The 19,906-nt window shown below is 45.4% G+C and overlaps 1 protein-coding gene across 3 annotated transcripts in view; it reads right to left on the bottom strand.

The window, feature by feature from the left end:
- BAZ2A (bromodomain adjacent to zinc finger domain 2A) overlaps positions 1-19,906 on the bottom strand; it is a 70,195-nt gene that overhangs the window by 15,591 nt on the left and 34,698 nt on the right. For all 3 annotated transcript variants that reach the window (XM_073663578.1, XM_073663596.1, XM_073663586.1), the window contains exons 14-19: positions 19,521-19,775; positions 19,212-19,426; positions 18,671-18,745; positions 11,190-11,343; positions 10,834-10,896; positions 122-266 (exon numbers count right to left, since the gene is read on the bottom strand). In XM_073663578.1, the coding sequence (XP_073519679.1) occupies positions 122-266; positions 10,834-10,896; positions 11,190-11,343; positions 18,671-18,745; positions 19,212-19,426; positions 19,521-19,775 (907 nt within the window). The remainder of the gene's footprint in view (positions 1-121; positions 267-10,833; positions 10,897-11,189; positions 11,344-18,670; positions 18,746-19,211; positions 19,427-19,520; positions 19,776-19,906) is intronic.

Here is a 19,906-nt window from a genome sequence, read left to right as displayed (position 1 = left end):
TGATAGGTCAGATTTGAAAAATTTAGCCTGGCCATTCATTGGTTAAGGCCCAATCAGGTCTGGCCATTACAGGGTCAATGAAGGATAACATAAGGTTTTAATATTAGGTTTGTTTACTCACCACAGCCGTCCGTGGATCCCTCTACAAAGATGCCACCTATGTGTGGAAGCAGCCAGTAGAACCTACGGTACCGATCCTGTCCCAGAGACATACATCGCAGTCTTTGAGAACAGCTAATGATTTTCTTTCTCAGAAACATCTGACGCTGTAAACCAAGATTACAAGAGACAAGGAAAAAACACAATTAAAGGCACATAATATACATTTAATGCCATTCTGACACATTCGGCAGCTAACTTTATTTTGCAGGTCGGTGTGGTAACAGCGATACCAATATAAAGGTGTTTTCTGTCACCATATCCTGAGCCATATGCGTTATATTTTGTTTGTCAAAGGAGCTTGAGAGGTTAAAGGGATTCTATCAGTAGGATCAGTCCTCTTAAGCCATCTATATGGGCATGTAGGTCATAGGAAGGGCCGGCTCCAGGTTTTTGTGGGCCCTGGGCGAAAGTCTCAGTGGGCCCCTTTAACACATACCCCAATTCATGATGCACACATATATACATGTAAGATTTCACTTCTTACATTACATGAGTGATATCTATTGTAAAGGCGAAACGCTCCACACAGGATACTGGCCCCCATATAACGCTCCACACAGGATACTGGCCCCCATATAACGTTCCACACAGAATACTGGCCCCCATATAAAGCTCCATACAGAATACTGGCCCCCACATAATGCTCCATGCAGAGTACTGGCCCCCACATAATGCTCCATGCAGAATGCTGGCCCCCACATAATGCCCCATGCAGGATGTCACCCCCCCCCCACCTTATAATGTCCCATAAAGGATGTCACCCCCCACGCCTCGCTTATAATGCCCCATGCAGGATGTCACCCCCCCTCCCTTATAATGCCCCATGCAGGATGTCACCCCCCCTCCCTTATAATGCCCCATGAAGGATGTCACACCCCACCATATAATGCCCCATGCGTCCATACAATAAAAAAAAAAAAAAAAAAACAAATACTCACCTCACTCCTCACCTGCTGCCGCTGCTCCGGACTCCTCACGCGCGCCGGTGTCTTCCCACTCTGCGCTGTGACGGCTCAGGAGAGAGCGCGGCGGAAAGAAGTCACCGCGCCCTCTGACCTGAGACGGTACTGTGCAGCAGCCGCGGAAGAGACAGGACCTGCTGCGGAGGCACGGGGAGAGGCAGGTATTGCGCCGGCTGCTGGGGCCCTGAGCAAGAGGGGCGGGCGCTGTCACCGCTCTCCTCCGCTCACGGGTCCCATAGAGCAGCGGGGTGCCTGATGGCAAGTGGCCCCCACTCTCCTCCGGCCAGCTCAGGGCCCCGGTCATAGGACACTGAATAAAATGATACCTTGATATCGGCAAACTGAGGTCTTATTCTAGAGAAATCCACGTTTTTCTTAGAAGTAAATGACCTCTTCTAGGCTGGAAGGACACTGCCTGGAAGACAACTCGGCCTCCAGAGAATATTATACATGAAGGGGGAGTTACCAGTGTGAGACAAGTAACTAACACAGAACAGGAGAAATGAAATGTGTCTTTTTGCAAACACATCTTTTGCTTCTCTCAGCTCTGCTGTATTGCATCAATATTACAACCCTATCTGCCTGTGAGATGGAAGCTGAAGCTGAGAGGAACCTGCAGATGTGTCAGGTATAATCACACACAGCTCTGCAGTGAGATCAGGAGAGCAGAGAGCGGCCATCACGCATTACACTGGTAACTCCATCCTCATGTATAATAATCTCTGGAGGCAGAGTTATCTTCCAGGCAGAATCCTCCCCAGAACCTGGAAGAAGTCATTTATATAAAGTGACAAAAGATGATTTATCCACAACAAGGCATCTGATATGAGGCACACAGGTGGAAATTTTTCAGCAGTCTATAACCTGTATGCCCATATTAATAGTTTAGATAGGTCAAAATGTGGTGACTAGTGATGAGTGAGCACTAAAATGCTCAGGTGCTCATTGCACGGGTCGAGCAAATAGTAATGCTCGGGTGCTCGACCCGAGTAACGAGCCCAATATAAGTCAATGGGAACCCCACCCCCTGGAGGTTTAGAGGGAGCCTAAAAATTGGCCAATCAATAGGAACAGTGTTAAAATGACGTGGGAACCAGGGCTGTGGAGTCGGTAAGCCAAACTTCCGACTCCTCAATTTCCATTACATCGAATCCGACTCCCTCATACATGGCTCATGTTTAAGTGATAAATTTACTGTAGCACAGATTCATCTCAGCTAAAAGTCTAGTCCCTTAGATCAGGAATAGAATATTTCATAACTTTCCCAAATTCTTATGAAAAAATATTCCCCACACTACTACTGTACCCAATTTATTATATATTTTAGGAGTCTGAGTCGGTCCATTTTATACCGACTCCGAATCCACAGCCCTGATGGGAACAACATGGGGAAGACGCCTGGAAGCATCTGACTCCCAGATCACTGCTGCCAACAATGTTGTCAGAGTATTACGCCACTCTTACGGACTGACAATAAAACCGACAAAAACTAAGCTAAAATGGATTTTCCTGGAAAAAATGTTAAGGAACTTCCTTTCCAGGGTAAGGACTTGTATATAATGCAAAATATATAACCAAAAAACTAAAATGCTCTTCCACACCTTGGGCTAGGTTTACACGTAGCGTTTTTGTACTTTTGCATTGCTTTCAAAACGTGAAAATGACATTCACCGGTAAATGTAATTTTAACATTTTACTACCTTATCTGGTGTAGTGTGTGAGACATGATCAGACACAACCTGTTTCATTTCTGAAGGCGGGACTGTGAAAGTCACAAAGCCTATTTTTATAAGGCCATCAGGCGGTCCTTACTATTGTTAGAGGGCCATCAACCGGCTATGCTTTGTTGTCCCCATTATTAAGGAGTGGGTCTCCTATACTGTTCTGTTATTGCATATGCACCAAGTTCAAGAGCTGCCAAAAATTATGACACACTCCAATACCCCTTTGAAGAGACATCGAGGAAGTCCTCATTAAAAAAAACTGTTCCCATTATTGAGGAGTGAGTCTCCTATAGTGGTAATGCCCATGTAGTGACTGCAAGGGCTCTGCCCCTGCTGATGCTGGCATGGCAGGTGTGCCAAATGGCCTTTTTGGAGTTATCTAGACAGTCTTTAAAAAACAGCCAGACTCTGGAAGACCTAACAGTTGGACTGGCAACTTCCCTCATGTTGGCGTTCGGCCTTGTGTCTGTGGCCACCCCACTGCTTGTTCCTGACTGTTGTGGTGCTACGCCTCCCTCCCCCTGTGTGCTGCTGTCCTCGCTCTGCATGTCCCCCTGCCAGGTTGGGTCAGTTACTATATCAACCACCTCGCCTTCCTCCTGACTTGCTGGCAATTGTGTCTCATCATCCACCACCTCTTGCGACAGTAATTGCACTTTCCCACCGTCGCCTTCGTGTGACCGTGGCTGCTCAAATATTTGGGCATCGCTACATGCGATCTCCTCTTGCCCCGCTTGAAGCGGGCCGGGCGATAGGCCTGAATCTATAAAAGGAAAAGTGAACAGCTCTTCGGAGTGTCCAAGTGTGGGATCAGTTGTCTGGGCACTCGGCATGGTGGGAGGAAGGAGGATCAGGGTGAGGAATATGTGATCCAGACTCACAGCTACGGAGATTGGACCCTGTGGTAGACAGGGTGGTGGTGGCCGCCAAGTGACTGGAAGCATTATCTGCTATCCAACCAACAATCTTTTCACACTGCTCTGGCTTCAAGAGTGGTGTTCCGCGGCCCCCTAGAAATTGGGACAGGAAAGAAATTCAACAAGATGTGGGTGCTTGTTCTGCTCCCTCAGCAGGCACAGTTTCATGTTGCCCATTGCTTCGGCCTCTGTGTGCACCACGAGCATCACGTCCACTTCCCCGTCCCTTGCCACGTGCCTTGCCCATTTTAAATGAAGTGTAATATTTGGCATGCTCCAAAAAAATGTGACGATTATTACCACAGTAATATGGGATCACATCTGATGACCACGGTTTTAACCAGTGGCCTAATAGATGTGGTATTGGTCAGCGACCAAGTGTGAATAGGTTGAACAACACACACCTGGCAGACTTTAACTGAAGTGTAATATTGGGCACGCTACAAAAAATGTGACAATTACCACAGTAATATCAGATGACGTATGATGACCACTGTTTTAGGCAGGGACCATATAGATATTAATCAGGATTAAGAGCAAAAAACAAAACAAAACAAAAAACAAAGTAGCCCTGATATTTAGGGGCTATGGATATCTGTAACAGCAGCAGACAGCACGTGCAGTGGACCCTATTCTGTTGTATACACTGTCCACAAACTCTGCCTGCCTAACTCCTGCTATCACCAGGAATAATATATGCAGCTGGATTAGTCCTTAGAAGAACTAACTAATAAAACGCCAATTCTCTCCCTATCCCAGCAGCAGCTCTCCCTACTCTGCCTGTCTGAAGGGTAGACTGTAACGAGCATAGGGTCACCGGGTCTGATATAGACCCGATGACGCTATGCGGCCAGCCAATCACTGTAATGCCACAACCAACATGGCTGCGCCATTAGTGTGTTAAAACAGCGCCAAACATGTGGGGCCTTGGGCTCCCGCCCGAGCATCCCAGAAGTACTCGCCGAGCATATCGAGCAGTGAGATGCTCGGGCGAGTACAGAGCAGAAGAGAGCACGCTCGCTCATCACCAGTGGTGACAAATTCCCTTTAAACAGCCAGGATTAGAGTTTTCTCAGATCCCGGAGTTGCAGCAGTCGGTTCCATACACTCCATGTGACATCTGCTATAAGTATACGGCAAATGTCTGGAAGGGATTAAAAGGCGCACTAAATCTTGACCCAAACATTTTGGAGGCTTTCACACATAATATTAGTAAAAGTGTGGGTCACAGAGAGAGGTGTCTGCTGGGCAGCTCCCCTGTCTGGCTAGATTCATAGAACTCTTCCTGCTAGAATACAAGTCGAGTCCTCGCAATCAAGCAGAGTCAGGGAGGGATCAGCAGATACCAGCGGCGGCCGGATGTTCTCGGATGCTACCAGAACAACACAGCAGCTCTGTATAAACATAAGTGGCTGCGGCCGGGCACTACCAACCCATACCCTACTCATTTGAATAGGTGTGGATCTGCAGTACCCAGCTTTAGCCGCCTCTCCAGCTGCAGGGTATTCTAATTAACCCCTTCCCGACCCGTGTCACACCGTTTGTGACATGGAAAACAGTTCGTTCCCGACCCATGTCACAGCGTCTGTGACATGGAGGGAAAGACCCCCTGCAGCGCCTGCGAGCGGGGTCGCTCAGGTGTCACAGTTGCTACTGCAACTGGACATCCTGAAGTCGACCCCCCGGGGGTGGATTAACCCCCCCGTGCCTGGGACCCCTCCGATTGGCTGTTTCATTTTCACTTTTAATGAAACTGCCAATCGGTATGAATTAAATATTTCACCAATGAAAATTGGTGTAATATTTAAATCTGGGCATGGCCTGATGCTTACAGCATCAGCCATTGGCTGGGGGGAGTGTCACCTCTGTCCCCCCCTCCCCCCAGATCTGATTGGGGGGCTAGCGTCACATGGATACTAGCCCCAATCAGATGTGGAGGGAGTTTTTAATGATGGCCGCAACTGCCCGTCCATGGATCGGGTGCCGGCCGTTGTGGACCCTCTGCTGCTGCCTCCTGTGGACCCTCTGCTGCTGCCCCCCCGTGGACCCTCTGCAGCTGCCCCCCCGTGGATCGCCTGCTGCCGCCGCTGATCGCCTGCTGCCGCCGCTGATCTGCATCAGGTAGTATTGCCCCCGCTCCCCCCCGACACCCCCTCCACTCCACCCTGCCCCCCCCTCCACCCCCGACCCCCCCTCCACTTTCATACCTGCACCCCGACCTCCGCTCCCTCTGCTCCCTCTCCCACGTCTTCATCCACCGGCTGCTGCTCTCCTTCTGACAGCCGGTGGACTGTGATCACAGCAGCAGCAGGCTCAGTGTAAATGCCCTGCTCCTGTGATCAAACCCACCATCCCCCAGTCCCAGTGATATCACCCCCCACCTCCCAATAATCACCCCTCCCCCAGTGTTCACCCCCCCTGTCCCCAGTGTTCACCCCCCCTGTCCCCAGTGTTCACCCCCCCTGTCCCCAGTGTTCACCCCCCCTGTCCCCAGTGTTCACCCCCCTGTCCCCAGTGTTCACCCCCCCTGACCCCAGTGTTCACCCCCCCAGTGTTCACCCCCCCTGTCCCCAGTGTTCACTCCCCATCCCCAGTGTGCACCCCCCCATCCCAGTGATCATCCCCCCCCCCCCCGCAAACCCAGTGATCACCCCCCTTGCTGCTGCCGGCTCCTGCCCCAGTGATCACCCCCCTTGCTGCTGCCGGCTCCTGCCCCAGTGATCACCCCCCTTGCTACTGCCGGCTCCTGCCCCAGTGATCACCCCCCTTGCTGCAGCTGCTGGCTCCTCCATCTGTTCAGCCCCCCCCCTATGCCTGACAGCCCCCTACGCCTGACAGCCCCCTACGCCTGACAGCCCCCACACGTGACTGCAGAAGGTTACACCAAGCACACACACACACACACGTACACTCACACTATAATAAAGTTTCGATTTTTTTTTTTTTTTTTTTTTACACACGCACACAGCACACAAAATGTCCCGCCCGTCCCACTCATCCCAGTCTAGGGCGTACTCAGCTTAGTAGGCTATGTCAGGTTGGTGTGTGTGTTGTAGTGTGTGTGTGTGTGTGTGTGGTGTATACACTACAATATACCACACCGCACACCAACCTGACATACACTACACAATGGTGTCCACTAACAAATTGGAACCATGTTGCGTTTGGAGAGTCCCTGTGTGCCCAAACATTGGAGCTCCCCAACAAGTGACCCCATTTTGGAAACTAGACCCCCCAAGGCACCTATCTAGATGCATAGTGAGCACTTGAAACCCCCAGGTGCTTCACAAATTGATTCATAAAAATGAAAAAGTGGAAAAAAAAACACTTTTTTATTTTTACGGATTAATTTGTGAAGGACCTGGGGGTTCCAAGTGCTCACTATGCATCTAGATAGGTGCCTTGGGGGGTCTAGTTTCCAAAATGGGGTCACTTGTGGGGGAGCTCCAATGTTTGGCCACACAGCGGCTCTCCAAACGCAACATGGTGTCTTCTAACAATTTGAGCCGACAATTTGTTAGCGGACACCATGTTGCTTTTGGAGAGCCGCTGTGTGCCCAAACATTGGAGCTCCCCAACAAGTGACCCCATTTTGGAAACTAGACCCCCCAAGGCACCTATCTAGATGCATAGTGAGCACTTGGAACCCCCAGGTGCTTCACAAATTGATTCATAAAAATGAAAAAGTGGAAAAAAAAACACTTTTTTATTTTTACGGATTAATTTGTGAAGGACCTGGGGGTTCCAAGTGCTCACTATGCATCTAGATAGGTGCCTTGGGGGGTCTAGTTTCCAAAATGGGGTCACTTGTGGGGGAGCTCCAATGTTTGGCCACACAGCGGCTCTCCAAACACAACATGGTGTCTTCTAACAATTTGAGCCGACAATTTGTTAGCGGACACCATGTTGCTTTTGGAGAGCCGCTGTGTGCCCAAACATTGGAGCTCCCCCACAAGTGACCCCATTTTGGAAACTAGACCCCCCAAGGCACCTATCTAGATGCATAGTGAGCACTTGGAACCCCCAGGTGCTTCACAAATTGATTCATAAAAATGAAAAAGTGGAAAAAAAAACACTTTTTTATTTTTACGGATTAATTTGTGAATGACCTGGGGGTTCCAAGTGCTCACTGTGCATCTAGATAGGTGCCTTGGGGGGTCTAGTTTCCAAAATGGGGTCACTTGTGGGGGAGCTCCAATGTTTGGCCACACAGCGGCTCTCCAAACGCGACATGGTGTCCGCTAACAAATTGAATGGAAAATCGGCTCAAATTGTTAGCGGACACCATGTTGCGTTTGGAGAGCCCCTAATGTGCCTAAACAGTGGAGCTCCCCCACAAGTGACCCCACTTTGGAAACTAGACCCCCCAAGGCACCTATCTAGATGCATAGTGAGCACTTGGAACCCCCAGGTGCTTCACAAAATGATCTGTGAAAACAAAAAAGTACTTTTTTTTTCACAAAAATTTTCTTTTAGCCTAAATTTTTTAATTTTCACATGGGTAACAGGATAAAATGCATCCTAAAATGTATTGGTCAATTTCTCCTGAGTACACTGATACCTCATATGTGGTCGTAAACCACTGTTTGGGCACATGACAGGGCTCAGAAGAGAAGGAGCGCAATTTGACTTTTGGAGCTAATTTTCCATTCAAAAAGTAAAATGGTGCTCCTTCCCTTCTGAGCCCTGCCGTGTGCCCAAACAGTGGTTTATGACCACATATGAGGTATCAGTGTACTAAGGAGAAATTGACCAACAAATTTTAGGATGCATTTTATCCTGTTACCCATGTGAAAATTAAAAAATTTAGGCTAAAAGAAAATTTTTGTTAGAAAAATAAAAATGTTCATTTTTTTCTTCCATGTGGCTTTAGTTCCTGTGATGCACCTGAAGGGTTAATAATCTTCTTGAATGTAGTTTTGAGTAGCTTGAGGGGTGCAGTTTTTGGAATGGTGTCACTTTTGGGTGTTTTCTGTCATGTACACCCCTCAAAGGGACTTCAAATGTGATGTGGTCACTAAAAAAAATGGCTTTGCAAATTTTGCTGGAAAAAAGAAAATTTGCTGATGAACTTTGAACCCTTCTAACTTCCTACCAAAAATTTTTTTTTTTTCAAAAATTGTGCTGATGTAAAGTAGACATGTGGGAAATGTTATTTATTAACTATTTTGTGTCACATCACTCTCTAGTTTAGCAGAATAAAAATTCAAAATTTGAAAATTGCAAAATTTTCAAAATTTTTCCCATATTTTTGATTTTTTCACAAATAAACGCAAATATTATCGACCTAAATTTAATACTAACATGAAGCCCAATATGTCACGAAAAAACAATCTCAGAATCGCTAGGATCCGTTGAAGTGTTCCAGAGTTTTTACTTCGTAAAGGGACACTGGTCAGAATTGACAAAAATGCCAAGGTCTTTAGGGTCAAAATAGGCTGGGTCCTGAAGGGGTTAATTACTAAACATATTGAGACTAGTCTTTAACATCTTTGCTGTATTTTCCCCTGATGAATCCACACTGGTAGCGGCAAGACACAAGCGGGAACACCTCTGTTTCCTATCCATTACAGAGTACCTCAGCATAATATTTCTCTAAAGCTGACACATTTATTTTTTTCGTGCTGGTATAGTATACTTTGATGGTATAGATATAGCTCACAGGGATTTTTTCGTGTTCTTATAGGACACACGGTATTTGCCATCATGGGCATTTGATCATGTTACATAAAAGTCTTGTTAACCATAGCCTTTTAGAAGTGCTGCTTATAACAAGCTTATATAAATATATATGCTTATTTGCTGCTGTATGTATATCAAATTCATTATTCTCACATTGCACTTTATATATGCTCTGTGCACTTTACTAGCTGTACTCTGACATTATTATCTATCCCCAATACGAGCTTACAATAATTCTTAGAGTCATATTATTTTGTTGATATACTTAGCACACCATAGTATATAGTATTGAGGTCTCAGGGTGTTACAGGCTGGGTGGACCCAAGTCCTCTACAGACTAGGTCTGTTTTTCTGTATAAAGCCATATTTTGTGCGCCTTTTTAAAGGTTTTTAATTTTTGGACTTGTCATTTGTGAATTATAATGAAAATATTTCAAGGTGATCCCCATTGTAGACATATCTCTTGTCTCATGTTTATTTCACTATAGAAATAATGGCGCTGCTGTGTTCTGGCAGCATCTGAGAGCTTCCGGCCACTACCGATAATAGCTGTCCGGCGTGGGTGCTGGGTGTCGCACTTCCACTGATCAAATATTGAGGATAACTAAAGATAGGCACTGGGTATCTCAACCTGTGTGGACCCTGAAGGAAATACCTCTCTTTCAGGGTCCACACAGTTTGATATACCCATGTTTACATATGCCTTGTTTAAAAATATATATTTTTTCCTTTGTAGGTTTGTGTAAGCCTATCCCTAGGGATTTATTTGTTCAAATAGTGCCACGTCGATTCATCTATTTGTCCAGGACTTGGCTATCAGGCCACTGCAACATTTATGCATATCAAGGGTTAATATTTTAAAGTACAACCATGTCCACTGTTATGTAGTTAAATAGCTGTTTCATACCATTATTGGTCTATATTATACCCTAGAATCATATGTATTGATCTTTGAGTATACTCATGAATTGATAAACACGGACCAGTAGGACTATGTCCCAGGGCTGTGGAGTTGGTAAACCAAACCTCCGACTCCTCAATTTCCATAACTCCGACTCCCTCATACATGGCTCATGTTTAAATGATAAATTTACTGTAGCACAGATTCATCTCAGCTAAAAGTCTAGACCCTTAGATCAGGAATAGGACATTTCATAACTTTCCCAAATTCTTATGAAAAAAATATTCCCCACAAACTGCATTGAACTACTGTACCCAATTTATTATATATTTTAGGAGTCGGTCCATTTTATACCAAATGGACTCAGATTCCACAGCCCTGGGTAAGACCGTATGACTTTGGATACTACATTATAATACATAATTTGCTATTTTTCATGCAGACTTCTACATTTTCATTGACATTTTGAATTGAATAAAAGTTACCTTTGTGAGTTTTTCTATCTGTCTTTCTAGATCTAAAGTATTCACATTAGAGGAAACTTCTTCCTGCAATAGAAACATTTAAAAAACAAAACAAACAAACAAACAAAAAAAAAACAATTATCACTAACAAATTATTCATTTTTGTTTCTACTCAATTTTATTACATTTCATTGCTTGTAAAAATGTATCTCCCTCTCCAAAAGTTATTGTTACTCCATCATCCTACAAGAAAAAATCTTCCAATCTAACTAGGATCTGAAGATATGGGTATTCAATTGAAGTCTATTAGTCATATGGGTGGAGCAGACAAAGCAGATTTCTCTTTTTGAGAAAAATATTCAGCGTGTGTACATTACCTCCTCATCCTCAGCTGCTTTCAGTAAAGCAGATTCATCACCCACGGCATCTTCGTTTTCCTCAATGCGCGTACTGCGTCTGGTCCGACAATCCTCAGCACTGTTAACTTGAGGGTCCGGTCGTCCCACCTTCTTTCCTAATGCAAATTTCAACCTGTAGGATATTATGATACAATGCCAGTGTGTACAATCATAAATGGTTCTTCCATATGCTTTACGGTTATATAAGATACAAAAAAGTAGGTGTCATTGTAGGAAGACTTTTTTCAGCTAGAAACCCGCAGGCGCTACACAACGGTTTTGTTGATGGCAGCAATTAAAAAAAATTGAAATAAACATAACAAGGCATGAATTTTTATTAATCTTTATACCCATGCCCAGGTTTTACAAGTCTTGAATACACAGTAATAAGCTATCAAACTTGAAAGCGAATGAAATATATCAGCAAAAATAAGGAAAAAAAGTATTACTACAGTGGTGGCCAAAAGTATTGGCACCCCTGCAATTCTGTCAGATAATACTCAGTTTCTTCCTGAAAATGATTGCAATCACAAATTCTTTGGTATTATTATCTTCATTTAATTTGCTTGCAAGGAAAAAACAGAAAAGAGAATGAAGCAAAAATCAAATCATTGATCATTTCACACAAAACTCCAAGAATGGGCCGGACAAAAGTATTGGCACCCTCAGCCTAATACTTGGTTGCACAACCTTTAGCCAAAATAACTGCGAACAACCGATTCCGGTAACTATCAATGAGTTTCTTACAATGCTCTGCTGGAATTGTGGACCATTCTTCTTTGGCAAACTGCTCCAGGTCCCTGATATTTGAAGGGTGCCTTCTCCAAACTGCCATTTTGAGGTCTCTCCACAGGTGTTCTATGGGATTCAGGTCTGGACTCATTGCTGGCCACCTTAGAAGTCTCCAGTGCTTTCTCTCAAACCATTTTATAGTGCTTTTGGAAGTGTGTTTTGGGTCATTGTCCTGCTGGAAGACCCATGACCTCTGAGGGAGACCCAGCTTTCTCACACTGGGCCCTACATTTTGCTGCAAAATTTGTTGGTAGTCTTCAGACTTCATAATGCCATGCACACGGTCAAGCAACCCCAAAACATCAGGGAACCTCCGCCATGTTTGACTGTAGGGACCGTGTTCTTTTCTTTGAATGCCTCTTTACCAGTACGTCCATCATAACAGCACGACAGGAGTTAAGTCCTCTGTTCCTCTAGGGAAAGGAAACACATGAGAGGTTAAAAGCCCCCCCACCCCCCATCACACCCTCAGTGTTTTTCCTGTCCCTAGCAGGACAGGACGCTATGGAGAGGTTCTCCGAAGATAGAAGTTACCTGAGAGCCAGGGGGATTGGGGGGGTCTGAGAACTCTCCCCTTCCTTCGGTCCAGAGGCTCCATGCTGATACCCCTTTGCGGGGTTCCTCAGCCAGAAGACAGCCGCTTGCCGCTGTATCCCCCGGACAGGGGGCTCTGAGCGTTGCGCTATCCCACCGTCTGAAAGGCCGGCGTGCGCTCCACGGAAGAGCGCGGTGTATGGCTTCCGGCGGGAGGCGTAGTCATCAGGGCGAACATCCGCTTTGGGGCCGGCGTGCGTTCCAGGGTGGAGCGCACGCCGCTTCTCCTTCTGGCATTGAGAAGAGGGGCTTCGGCACCCAGAACGCACAGGTGCCCGGAGGCAGTGGTGAGCCTTCAGGGCATTAAGAATAGCGATTATCGTTGGGGGCGTGGCTACCACCTGGATCAGGTAAGACCCTATAAAAGGGTACACCTCAGCCACACACACACAATGACACCCTGAAAGCTAATCCTTCACGGTCAGAAGCCCCTTCAGAGTCCCAGGGCAGTGTGAGTACAGCCTTAGGCCCTTCTCTGGATAAATCAGAGTATTCTAGGACAGGTTTTTATAGTAAATCTCCAGTGTCCTTTTATATATATTTTTTTTTATGTATTAGGAGAGGGGAACCCAGAGGTCTGGATCTTCTTCCAAAAAATCAAGACGATGTGTAGACTGTAACACGAAGCTTCAGGACTCATAAAAAGCGGCTGTGTAAAAAATGTATAGCCGAGGTCCTAAAGGAAGAAAAAACTTCCTTTTTGATGGATATAAGATCTATGATACGTGAGGAGGTCCAGAGTACAGTCTCGAGCCTCATGCCTTCCCGTACACAGCCGTCACCCCAAATAGTTCAACCCTCTCCTCGCCAGAAAAGACCTAGGTGGGAGATGGAAGAGGTGTCTGAGGAAGGAGAATATTCAGATTCCGCATCAGAGCACAGTCTAGAAGAGGATGAGGATCGCTTCTCTCAATTACCCTCACAAGAGAGAAAGAAATATGTCTTCTCTACGGAACATACGGATGAACTATTAAAGTCCGTCAGGCGTACTATGAACTTGGAGGACACTCAGGTCTCCCATTCCAGACAAGATGAAATGTTCGCAGGTCTGAGAACTCCGAGAAATAGAGTGTTCCCTGTAAATGAGCATTTAAAATCAATGATTATGGAGGAATGGGAAGAAGTGGAGAAAAGACTCATTGTGCCAAGAGACTTTAAATCCAGTCTGCCTTTCAATCCGGAGGACATCAAACTTTGGGAGGAACTCCCTAAAGTAGATGTTCCAATAGCGAAAGTGGCTAACAAAACATCCATCCCCTTTGAGGATTCGTCTTGCCTCAAGGACGCAATGGATAGGAAGGCAGAGAGCATGCTCAAGAGGAGTTGGGAGGCCTCAGCAGCCATAATTAAGTCAAATATCGCTGCCACTTCAGTGCCTTTGGTTGGATGAGCTGTCAGATCAAATTAGGTCGGACTCCCCTGTAGAGATGCTATCAGACTCTCTTCCCATGTTAAAGCTGGCAAAGCAATTCATGGCTGATGCCTCGGCCGAATCGGTCAGATTCGCAGCTAGATGTAGCGTATTATCTAATACAGCTAGACGGGCGATATGGCTAAAGATGTGGTCGGGGGATAGCCACTTAAAGAATAAACTGTGCTCAATTCCCTTTTCAGGTGCTTGGGTCTTTGGTCCAGTGTTGGACGAGATCCTAGAAAGAGCATCCGACAAGAAAAAAGGATTTCCCGAGGATAGGGTTAAAAGATACCGGCCCTTTCGTGGACCCCATCGATCCCCTAAACGTGATTACAGGGATAAGGGTAAGACGGGGAGATGGTCTTACAGGAAGGGAGGAAAGGACAGAGCAGATCAGGTCGCCTCTGGAGCCCCAGCTAGACCATGATGCCATTGGAGTAGGGGGCAGGCTTCTTTTCTTTCAGGACAAGTGGGCCTCCATTACAAAAAATCAATGGATCCTACGTTCCTTAGGGGAAGGTTTCAAAATAAGACTTCTCCCATGCCCCCCCTCATCGTTTCCAAATCACTCGTCCTCGCTCCCCCGTAGATCTCAAAAGTCTATGGCAGGATATATTAGTCCTTCAATCCCTACACGTGGTGAAACAGGTCACCCCTTCAGAGCAGGGTTTAGGCCATTATTCCTCCCTCTTCTCGGTGTTAAAACCCTCGGGCAAACGCCGTACGGTTATAAACATCAAGCCCTTAAACCAGTGGGTGGAATACAAAAGGTTCAAAATGGAAACTATAAAAACCAGCATTCCATTGATAGAGAAGGGATCGGTAATGTGCACCCTAGACCTCAAGGATGCATATTACCATGTTCCAATTCACCCAAGTCACCAGCAATACCTAAGGTTCGCTCTAGAGCAGGAGGACACAGTACACCACTTTCAATTCACTTGCCTACCCTTCGGTCTGTCCTCGGCCCCCCGAATATTCACAAAGGTTATGACAGAAGTAGCGGCCTTCTTAAGAACACAGGGGATTATAATCATCCCTTACCTGGACGATATATTGTTGGTGGCAGAGTCAGAGTCTCTTCTTCTCAGTCAACAAGAGCATACGATCGAAACCCTGGAATATTTGGGTTGGAACATCAATTGGGAAAAATCAAGCCTCCATCCAAGTACTACAAAAAGTATTTCTAGGGGTACTCTTAGATTCCAGTCTTCAAAAGTCCTCCTTGCCCCAAGAGAAAAGGGAAAAAATAAAACTGGAAATTTACAACTTCGAGAAAAGGAAGACCACCTCAATCAGATACGCCACGTGGATCTTAGGACTGATGACCTCATGCATTCCGAGCGTGAAATGGGCACAGGCCCGTTCAAGGCCGTTACAGAAGTCGATCCTGTCAGTTTGGAACAGACGACCATCGGGGTTAGACAAGAAAATGAGACTGTCAAGAGAGCTAAAAAACTCCCTTTCCTGGTGGACAGACCCTTCAAACTTAGAAAATGCAGTAGACTGGATCCTTCTTCCTTCAATCCAGATCCATACGGATGCCAGCCAAAAAGGCTGGGGAGCAAGCATAGGAAACAGATATCTACAAGGGATGTGGCCCAAAGAGATACAACACAGGTCGTCAAATTTCAGGGAGCTAAAGGCGGTCTGGGAGACTCTTCAAAGATGTCAGCATTTGCTCAGAGGAAATCATGTAAAAAATTTTTCTCAGACAACAGCACCACCATCGCTTTTCTTCGTCGACAAGGAGGTCCAAGAGGAAAATGGTCACAATCCTTGGCGTCAAGAATTTTCTACTGGGCGGAGAGAAATGTCCTTTCAATAATCGGCTATTCATCTAAGGGGGTCCGAAAATGTGGTAGCAGACTTTCTCAGCAGAGCAAGAGTTGGTCCCTCAGATTGGGAGCTGAATCCGGAGGTGTTTCATCAAATCATTCAACGATGGGGCACCCCGTTCATACACCAGTTCGCAGCAAGAAAAAACAGGAAGCTGCAGCGCTTTTTTTCCTTGGACCCAGCCGACAGCCCAGAAGGAATAGATGCCCTTTCTCAATCATGGGGGACAAAACTGGTGTACGCCTTTCCTCCAGTCCCTCTCATCTCAAGAGTACTAAGGAAAATCCAACAGGAGAGGGGAGCTCTTATTCTGATAGCGCCCTACTGGCCCAAAAAGAGCTGGTTCGCTCTGCTACACCGGATGGCGGTGGATCTCCCATTCAGACTCCCAGCCAGGAGAGATCTTCTATTGCAGGGTCCCTTGTTACATCCGAACATCCAATTCCTCCCATTGACAGCATGGAACCTGAGAGGCGGATCCTAGCCTCTAAGGGCCTTTCCCATCGGGTAATTACAACTCTACAAGCCTGTAGGAAACCAGTAACGTCAGCCATCTACTAGGATTTGGAAACAGTTCTGTAGCTTTGCAGGTCAGTCTGTGGGAAATTCGTCTCACCCCAATATTCCAACGATATTGGATTTCCTCCAAGAGGGGTTTGATAAGGGTCTGAGGCCAAATACGTTAAAAGTTCATATCTCGGCCCTAAGTGCTTTTTTGGACTACTCCTTAATAGACCACCCATGGATATCAAGGTTCGTAAAAGCAACTTCTCGTTTAAAACCCACGATAAGGAGTCTAGTACCGCCGTGGGATCTGAACCTGGTGTTGAGGGCTTTATGTAAGTCTCCCTTTGAACCCCTAGAAGAAACATCAGTAGACCTGCTTTCTATGAAATCAGCCTTTCTTGTGGCAGTTACTACAGCGAAACGGGTAGGCGAGATCCAGGCCCTCTCAGTTCTGGACCCATACCTTAAGATTCTGGAGGGCAGATTGGTTCTTAAACTGGATCCCTTCTTTCTCCCTAAGGTGGTGTCCAGTTCGAACCTGAATCAAGAGATAATACTGCCGTCTTTCTGCCAGTCCCCCAAAAATGAAAAGGAAAAATCCTTCCATACCTTGGACGTCAGGAGGGCAATTGTTCGGTATATAGAAATCACAGCCCCCTGGAGGAGAGACTCAAACCTTTTTCTGCAATTTTCGGGTGTGAATAAGGGCAAGAAAGCTTCTAAGCCGACTCTAGCAAGGTGGTTGACAAGGACTATCGCCCTCGCGTATGAATCTGAGGGGAAGGATCCACCAATTTCCCTTAAAGCTCATTCTACTCGGGCAATCTCCGCTTCTTGGGCAGAGAAAGCTGGAGTGTCAGTGGGCCAAATTTGCCAGGCAGCAACCTGGTCAAATATATCCACATTTAGTAAACATTATAAATTGGATGTATTGTCCAGTCAACAATTAGCCTATGGCCGTAAAGTCCTTCAGGCAGTAGTCCCGCCCTAAATGTTCCATTTCTTTTGATTTGGTATGTCTCCTGTCGTGCCGTTATGATGGACGTACTGGTAAAATAGGAATTATTCCTACCGTTAATTACGTTTCCAGGAGTCCATCATAACGGCACCATATTTCCCGCCCCTGCTCTTGACACTAATGTGAATGTATCATTGGTATATGTATATAATAAAATAGAGTTGCATCCATCCTGGTTTGGTGATTAGTACTAACCATGAGGGTGTGATGGGGGGGGGGGGGCTTTTAACCTCTCATGTGTTTCCTGTCCCTAGAGGAACAGAGGACTTAACTCCTGTCGTGCCGTTATGATGGACTCCTGGAAACGTAATTAAAGGTAGGAATAATTCCTATTTTTTTTTTTCCTGTACACTCTATGTTGATGCTTTTTTCCCAAAAAGCTCTACTTTTGTCTCATCTGACCAGAGAACATTCTTCCAAAACGTTTTAGGCTTTCTCAGGTAAGTTTTGGCAAACTCCAGCCTGGCTTTTTTATGTCTCAGGGTAAGAAATGGGGTCTTCCTAGGTATCCTACCATACAGTCCCTTTTCATTCAGACGCCGACGGATAGTACGGGTTGACACTGTTGTACCCTCGGACTGCAGGGCAGCTTGAACTTGTTTGGATGTTAGTCGAGGTTCTTTAGCCACCATCCGCACAATCTTGCGTTGAAATCTCTCGTCAATTTTTCTTTTCCGTCCACATCTAGGGAGGTTAGCCACAGTGCCATGGGCTTTAAACTTCTTGATGACACTGCGCACGGAAGACACAGGAACATTCAGGTCTTTGGAGATGGACTTGTAGCCTTGAGATTGCTCATGCTTCCTCACAATTTGGTTTCTCAAGTCCTCAGACAGTTCTTTGGTCTTCTTTCTTTTCTCCATGCTCAATGTGGTGCACACAAGGACACAGGACAGAGGTTGAGTCAACTTTAATTCATGTTAACTGGCTGCAAGTGTGATTTAGTTATTGCCAACACCAGTTAGGTGCCACAGGTAAGTTACAGGTGCTGTTAATTACACGAATTAGAGAAGCATCACATGATTTTTCAAACAGTGCCAATACTTTTGTCCACCCCCATTTTTAGGTTCGGTGTGGAATTATATCCAGTTTGGCTTTAGGACAATTCTTTTTGTGTTTTTTCATTGAAGACAAATTAAATGAAGATAATAATACCAAAGAATTTGTGATTGCAATCATTTTCAGGAAGAAACTGAGTATTATCTGACAGAATTGCAGGGGTGCCAATACTTTTGGCCACCACTGTATAAAAGAAAAAAAAACTAGGAGAAAACCTTCCAGCTTTGTTGGTGTTACCTGCGAATTTTGCCTTCTATTATCCACTTGTTCTTTCTATAATTGGACATGTTCTCCAGAGTTTTATCAATTTCACTGCAGAAACAATCAATATATATGAATTAAACTTAAAGGGGTATTCCCATCTCCAAGATCCCATCTCAATATGTAGTAAGTGTAATAATAATAATAATAATATTAGCAAATACCTCCAATTAGAAATGTAGTATAGTTCTTCAGATTCGCTAGGTCACTTACCCCACGTGCAGGGCATTGCAGTAACTAAGGTATCCATGGTTATGACCACTCATATAGTGGAGTTAAGATAGCGCTTAATGGTCATAACCATGGATACCCAAGCTACTGCAATGCCCTGCACGTGGGGTAAGTGACCTAGCGAATCTGAAGAACTATACTACATTTCTAATTGGAGGTATTTGCTAATATTATTATTAATTTATTATTATTATTATTACACTTACTACATATTGAGATGGGAATACCCTTTTTAACATTTAAAAGGCAAATAGGAAGAAAGTTTTATGAAAATCCATAACCATACCTGATAATCAGATTACTGGAATTGAGTTCGTTAATAAGAAATGCAAGCACAGCAGCTTTGGTGTGGGGTGGATGTGCTTGAAATGGATGAGTGCGGAGGCTGTCACAGAGCTCAATGTCACCACAATACGCCTCCAGGAAGATACGAAGTATTTCAGATACATTTTCCCTGGTTAATATGATTTCGGAAACTTTTTCTCCTAGGAGTTTCAAAGACTGCAGATAAAAAGATATGAACATCAAATCTAAGAGGCACTTCTAAAGGAAATCATATAAAATGCAGCAATCATTTCCAAAGCCGTGTGGTTACCTGGAAGTATGATGGAAGCCCAGGGTCAAACAATGCAACTCTTAACAGTTTCACCAGCAAGTCTTGTACCTCTCCTAAACTGTCACCCATATTGAAAAGTCCTTCCTGCAGGGTGAAGAGGCTGGGCACATCCTTAGCATCATTTAATCCAAACACTTTTCCATAAGTCTGTAGGAACTCCACAGTCATTAAACAATGATGGAAGGCACTGCCGGGCAACACTACTCCTGGAACAGGTGGAAAGTCAGGTAATGGCTGAAATGAAATCAATGGGCAATAATTATTATGAATAGTCCTCAAATCCACCAACTTCTGATGAGGAATGTTAAACTGTTGTCTACTACTGGACAACTCCTTAATAATGGGCCCAGGCAGGAGGTCGACTA

Source organism: Phyllobates terribilis, unplaced genomic scaffold (assembly GCF_046119375.1).
Source record: "Phyllobates terribilis strain yellow unplaced genomic scaffold, ASM4611937v1 Scaffold_2__4_contigs__length_985480577, whole genome shotgun sequence".
In the NCBI taxonomy this organism is placed as follows: domain Eukaryota; kingdom Metazoa; phylum Chordata; class Amphibia; order Anura; family Dendrobatidae; genus Phyllobates; species Phyllobates terribilis.
This window is presented reverse-complemented; position numbering and strand designations above follow the sequence as displayed.